The sequence below is a fragment of the Anguilla anguilla genome, chromosome 14 (genome assembly GCF_013347855.1).
Source record: "Anguilla anguilla isolate fAngAng1 chromosome 14, fAngAng1.pri, whole genome shotgun sequence".
In the NCBI taxonomy this organism is placed as follows: domain Eukaryota; kingdom Metazoa; phylum Chordata; class Actinopteri; order Anguilliformes; family Anguillidae; genus Anguilla; species Anguilla anguilla.
Window position 1 is genome coordinate 40,277,353 of NC_049214.1, and position 7,500 is coordinate 40,284,852.

A 7,500-nucleotide genomic window follows, 5' to 3' on the forward strand; every position below is an offset into this window, starting at 1 on the left:
TAATGTGAATTGGCAGGTGTATGAGTGTTGAGTGATCAGCTGTGTAATGTGAATTGGCAGGTGTATGAGGTGTTCAGTGATCAGCTGTGTAATGTGAATTGGCAGGTGTATGAGGTGTTTGGTGTGATTCGGGATCTGGGGGCCATCGCCCAGGTGCACGCTGAGAATGGAGACATCATAGCGGAGGTGAGTCCCCCTCACTGCCCCCAACATCTTCTGCCCCTTAACCCCCCCCCAACTGCTCTCTCTCTCTCTTTCTGTCTCTCTCTCTCTCTCCCTCTCTGTCTCTCTCTCTCTCCTTCTCTCTGTCTCTCTCTCTCCCTCTCTGTCTCTAACTCTCTCTCTCTCTCTGTCTATTTCTCCCCCCCCCTCTCTCTCACTGTGTAGTTTAGTTCTGTTGTAGAGCTAAATAAGAAGGGGTGACAACACAGTTAAAATGTCATATTGCTGAGCTGCTGTGCTGCTAGCTGGTGATTATCAGAGCCTCCCTGCTGAGAGAGCAGCTTGTTACACAGAAACAAGCGGTAATTATCCTGAAACCAGGAGGTTATTACAGCAGCTGCTGCCCTTCTGCTGCGAGTGACAGCCACCTGCACTCTGCCCCCCTTACCCCCCCCCCAGGAGCAGCGCAGGATTCTGGAGCAGGGCATCACCGGCCCGGAGGGACACGTCCTGAGCCGCCCCGAGGAGGTGAGCCACGCCCTCTCCGTACCTGTCGTACCTGCCCTCCACTCTGTCTCACATCCTCACCACACCTACCCTCCACTCTGTCTCACATCCTCACCACACCTACCCTCCACTCTGTCTGTCTCACATCCTCATCACACCTGCCCTCCACTCTGTCTGTCTCACATCCTCACCACACCTGCCCTCCACTCTGTCTGTCTCACATCCTCACCACACCTGCCCTCCACTCTGTCTGTCTCATATCCTCACCATACCTGCCCTCCACGCTGTCTCACATCCTCACCACACCTACCCTCCACTCTGTCTGTCTCACATCCTCACCATACCTGCCCTCCACTCTGTCTGTCTCACATCCTCATCATACCTGCCCTCCACTCTGTCTGTCTCATATCCTCACCATACCTGCCCTCCACTCTGTCTCACATCCTCACCACACCTACCCTCCACTCTGTCTGTCTCACATCCTCACCATACCTACCCTCCACTCTGTCTGTCTCACATCCTCATCATACCTGACCTCCACTCTGTATGTCTCACATCCTCACTATACCTGCCCTCCACTCTGTCTCACATCCTCACCACACCTACCCTCCACTCTGTCTGTCTCACATCCTCACCATACCTGCCCTCCACTCTGTCTCACATCCTCACCATACCTACCCTCCACTCTGTCTGTCTCACATCCTCACCATACCTGCCCTCCACTCTGTCTCACATCCTCACCATACCTGCCCTCCACTCTGTCTCACATCCTCACCACACCTGCCCTCCACTCTGTCTGTCGCACAGTTAATAGGTCAAAAGCAGATGTGCACTCTACTCACGTCTGTCTTTAAGACCTTTAATTCACTGTTGCTACATTATTCAAACCCTCCCAGGGATACAGAGTACAGTTCATCATTTAACTAATGATTCTGTAGTGTACTCTATTCCCTTTTATACGTATGCTTAAAGATGTCCTGCCTAATATTGTCATTAATTGAATTATGTGAACAGGGGCTATTTGCTTACAGATTGCGTGTGTGGAAGTGTGGTGTGTTTAGGGCAAACCCTCCGTACAGCCAGCAGCTTACAGATTGTGTGTGTGGAAGTGTGGTGCGTTTAGGGCAAACCCTCCGTACAGCCAGCAGAGTTTGTATCTAGGAACCGTGCTGCTGCGGACCTCTGAGCTGCTTAACTGAAGCCAGAACTGCCGCTCCCGTAGTGCTGATGTAAACCGAGAGATATAAATAGAACACTGAATGCGCCATTGGAATGTGATGGCGTTGTTCCACTCATTTCTACTGCTGAAGCCCCATTGGAATGAGATGGCGTTGTTCCACTGATATCTACTGCTGAAGCCCCATTGGAATGAGATGGCGTTGTTCCACTCATTTCTACTGCTGAAGCCCCATTGGAATGAGATGGCAGTGTTCCACTCATATCTACTGCTGAATGTCCATTGGAATGCGATGGCAGTGTTCCACTCATATCTACTGCTGAATGTCCATTGGAATGCGATGGCAGTGTTCCTCTCATATCTACTGCTGAATGCCCATTGGAATGTGATGGCAGTGTTCTACTCATATCTACTGCTGAATGTCCATTGGAATGCGATGGCAGTGTTCTACTCATATCTACTGCTGAATGTCCATTGGAATGCGATGGCAGTGTTCCTCTCATATCTACTGCTGAAGCCCCATTGGAATGTGATAGCAGTGTTTCTCTCATATCTACTGCAGTAATGTTTTTCTAGTGTTGCAGCAATGTTTGGGTAATGTTGCTGAGGGGAGAGGCTGACTAGGGTTTCTCTCCACGTGGTGCTTTGCAGGTGGAGGCTGAGGCAGTCAACCGCTCGGTCACGGTGGCCAATCAGACCAACTGCCCTCTCTACATCACCAAAGTGATGAGCAAGAGTGCTGCTGATGTCATCGCCATGGCCAGGAAAAAAGGTGACTGATGGATGGATGACTCAAGGTGGTTTTGTGTAAAATTTTAAAAGAAATGATTCAGTATCAGTCATGGGGAACATTGGTTCATCACATAGGCTGTCATACGATGTCTGTGGCGTGACTGATCTTAACCAAACAGAAGGCTTTGCTTTTCCCAGTTGAGCACTAATTGGTGATGGCCCTCAGTTCCTGGGAGTACCTGCAGGCTCCGCCCACTGTATGGTACAGGAAACCCAATTTCCCATCACTGCAGTAATTCTGACACTGGGGCGAGTAGAGTGGACTTTAAAATACATGGACTGTGACTGACTGTGATGTCAATCATTGACTTTGCATGGGCTTGTGAAAACTGTTTTGAAGCTGGAGAAGTGCATTTTTCATACTGCCATTTTGTACAAAATGGACTCAGGGACCCTGCAGTAGAGAAAACAGAGGGGGGCCTTTATATGGGCATGAAGCTTGGCCCTATCTGTATTTGGACCGTATTGAATTGAAATGGGCGGCTGAAAACCTATACTGGAGGCAACCGCACAAGTGCTAGAGAACAACGTCTCTCAACAGGACCAGGAAGTGAGCCTCAAAAATGCAGTCTGGTCTTTGCCCCTTGTGTAAAATCTGCTGTATCCATAGCAACACGTTTGTGGGCCTTGCTGATTTAAATTATTCAGCCTTTTAGGTTTAAGGTGATCCATTATTAATATTCACTGGCACGAATACTTTTATATGACTAATTTCTAATCTTAATGCACATGCAACAGCTGTGTAATTCAGGATTCAAGTGACAGGTTCAAATTCCCTTTCAACACCCTGTGATTGGACCCTTGAGCTTTACATGTTAAAACAAACATTGAAGCCAATTTCTAGCAAATAAAAGATAGCCCAGAACTCCTCACATGGCTGTCTCCTGTAACGTGTGATTGGCCCACAGGTACTGTGGTGTACGGGGAGCCAATCTCTGCCAGCCTGGGCACAGACGGCTCACACTATTGGAGCAAGAACTGGGCCAAAGCCGCCGCCTACATCACGTCCCCGCCCCTCAGCCCAGACCCCACCACGCCCGACTATCTCAACTCGCTGCTCTCCTGGTGAGCACCACCCACAGAAATACACAAACATGCACCACCTGCAGAAATACTCATAAACATGCACCACCTGCAGAAATACTCATAAACATGCACCAACGGCAGAAATACTCATAAACATGCACCACCCACAGAAATACTCATAAACATGCACCACCTGCAGAAATACTCATAAACATGCACCACCTGCAGAAATACTCATGAACATGCACCACCTGCAGAAATACTCATGAACATGCACCACCCACAGAAATACACATGAACATGCACCACCCACAGAAATACACATGAACATGCACCACCCACAGAAATACTCATAAACATGCAACATTCCACAGAAATACACATGAACATGCACCACCCACAGAAATACACACAAACATGCACCACCCACAGAAATACACATGAACATGCACCACCTGCAGAAATACACACAAACATGCACCACCCACAGAAATACTTATGAACATGCACCACCCACAGAAATACACAAACATGCACCACCCACAGAAATACTAATAAACATGCACCGCCTGCAGAAATACTCATGAACATGCACCACCCACAGAAATACACAAACATGCACCACCCACAGAAATACTCATAAACATGCACCGCCTGCAGAAATACTCATGAACATGCACCACTGGAAGAAATACTCATGAACATGCACCACCCACAGAAATACTCATGAACATGCACCACCCACAGAAATACTCATAAACATGCACCATCCACAGAAATACACACAAACATGCACCACCCACAGAAATACTCATGATCATGCACCACCTGCAGAAATACACACAAACATGCACCACCCACAGAAATACACACAAACATGCACCACCCACAGAAATACACATGAACATGCACCATCCACAGAAATACACATGAACATGCACCACCTGCAGAAATACTCATAAACATGCTCCATCCACAGAAATACTCATGAACATGCACCATCCACAGAAATACACATGAACATGCACCACCTGCAGAAATACACATGAACATGCACCACCCACAGAAATACACATGAACATGCACCACCTGCAGAAATACACACAAACATGCACCACCCACAGAAATACACATGAACATGCACCACCTGCAGAAATACACACAAACATGCACCACCCACAGAAATACTTATGAACATGCACCACCCACAGAAATACACAAACATGCACCACCCACAGAAATACTCATAAACATGCACCGCCTGCAGAAATACTCATGAACATGCACCACCCACAGAAATACACAAACATGCACCACCCACAGAAATACTCATAAACATGCACCGCCTGCAGAAATACTCATGAACATGCACCACTGGAAGAAATACTCATGAACATGCACCACCCACAGAAATACTCATGAACATGCACCACCCACAGAAATACTCATAAACATGCACCATCCACAGAAATACACACAAACATGCACCACCCACAGAAATACTCATGATCATGCACCACCTGCAGAAATACACACAAACATGCACCACCCACAGAAATACACACAAACATGCACCACCCACAGAAATACACATGAACATGCACCGCCTGCAGAAATACACATGAACATGCACCGCCTGCAGAAATACTCATGAACATGCACCATCCACAGAAATACACATGAACATGCACCACCTGCAGAAATACTCATAAACATGCTCCATCCACAGAAATACTCATGAACATGCACCATCCACAGAAATACACATGAACATGCACCACCTGCAGAAATACACATGAACATGCACCACCCACAGAAATACACATGAACATGCACCACCTGCAGAAATACACACAAACATGCACCACCCACAGAAATACTCATAAACATGCACCACCCACAGAAATACACAAACATGCACCACCCACAGAAATACTCATAAACATGCACTGCCTGCAGAAATACTCATGAACATGCACCACCCGCAGAAATACTCATAAACATGCACCACCCACAGAAATACACATGAACATGCACCACCCACAGAAATACACATGAAGATGCACCACCCACAGAAATTTTTTGTGACCCAACCCCCTTTTAGTGACACTAAGCTCCACTGACTCCGCCCTCTTTCCACAGTGGGGACCTGCAGGTGACTGGCAGTGCCCACTGCACCTTTAACACTGCCCAGCGCGCAGTGGGCAAGGACGACTTCACCCTCATCCCTGAGGGCACCAACGGCACCGAGGAACGCCTGTCCCTCATCTGGGACAAGTGTGTGGTGAGTGCACACACACACACACACACACACAAACATACACACAAACACAAACACAAACACACAAACACACACACACACGAACACACACACACACACACACACACAAACACGAACACACACACACACACAAACATGAACACACACACAAATGCGAACACACACACACACAAACGCAAACACACACACACACACACACACACAAACAGGAACACACACACACACACACACATACACAAACATGAACACACACACACACACAAACTCACACGAACACACACACACACTCACACAAACACGAACACACACACACACACACACATGAATACACGCACGCACACGCACACACACACAAACATGAACACACACACACACACTCCCCCACACACGCTGAGCTTTCTGTGCTGGCCTTCTCCCACAGGTAACAGGGAAGATGGACGAGAACCAGTTTGTGGCCGTCACCAGCACCAATGCCGCCAAGATCTTCAACGTGTACCCGCGCAAGGGTCGCATCGCGGTGGGCTCCGACGCTGACCTGGTGCTGTGGGACCCCGACATCACCAAAATCATCTCTGCCAAGAGCCACAACCTGGTGAGCGATGAGGGGGGCTGGCGTAGGGCCCCAAAAGGGTTCCAGCATCCTGACAGTCCCTGCTGACAACACAGAAGTCATGCCTGGCCAGAGGCACACCCTGGCGCATGGGGGGGTTGGCTGGGGGCAGGGGGCAGGGCCAGAGGATGTGGGTAGGGTAGCCCAGAGATTAGAGGGTAAATGTGCACAGATACAGTTAAACATGTTCTGTAGTACTCAAAAACAAATAAACTCTCCTTGCTTTTCTGTGAGTAACAGAACCGGCCCTGTCTAGTAACCATGTATGGTTAAAAGCTATAATTTATTTTCCTATTTTGTTTCATAATATGGTGTTCCTCTGACAGAGACATAATATGGTGTTCCTCTGACAGAGATCATTTTGTAACTCGTCGCGTTTTTAGCTCCTGACCACTGTTGTTCCATTGAGTCGCCATGAAGATTTATGTGAGCTATGCGATCCGAACTGACCTCAGACGGGTGATGTAATGTTTCACTGGAGAGGCAGTAGACATGAAGCACTGCATGTGTGCACGTGAGTGTGTGTGCCAGTGTGTGTGTTTGTGTGTAAGTGTGAGTGTGTGTATGTGTGAGTACGTCTGTGTGTGTGCGAGTGTGTGTGTGTGTGTGTGTTTGTGTGTAAGTATGGTAGTGTGCGTGTGTGTGTGTGTGTGTTTGTGTGTAAGTATGGTAGTGTGCGTGTGTGCGTGTGCAAATGTGTGTGTGTGCCAGTGTGTGTGTGTGTGTTTGTGTGTAAGTGTGTGAGTGTGTGTGCGTGTGTGTGCAAGTGTGTGTGTGTGTGTTTGTGTGTAAGTGTGTGTGTGTGTGTGTGTGTTCCTTTGTTCAGGTCCATTGTTTAGTCTGAGGGTCTTGCTCATTCCTCAGTCTCATTCTAGCTTAGTCAGAAACAGACTCGGGGAGAACTTATGAACTTAATCACTGAATGTATGTGGAGTGGTCCAGACT

The 7,500-nt window shown here is 48.0% G+C and overlaps 1 protein-coding gene across 2 annotated transcripts in view; it reads left to right on the plus strand.

Annotated features, from left to right (window-relative positions):
* The window catches only part of LOC118212897 (dihydropyrimidinase-related protein 2), a 47,451-nt gene that overhangs the window by 32,498 nt on the left and 7,453 nt on the right, over window positions 1-7,500 (plus strand). For both annotated transcript variants that reach the window (XM_035391364.1, XM_035391365.1), the window contains exons 6-11: window positions 106-186; window positions 622-690; window positions 2,498-2,618; window positions 3,547-3,703; window positions 5,807-5,948; window positions 6,367-6,537. In XM_035391364.1, coding sequence (XP_035247255.1) covers window positions 106-186; window positions 622-690; window positions 2,498-2,618; window positions 3,547-3,703; window positions 5,807-5,948; window positions 6,367-6,537 — 741 coding nt within the window. The remainder of the gene's footprint in view (window positions 1-105; window positions 187-621; window positions 691-2,497; window positions 2,619-3,546; window positions 3,704-5,806; window positions 5,949-6,366; window positions 6,538-7,500) is intronic.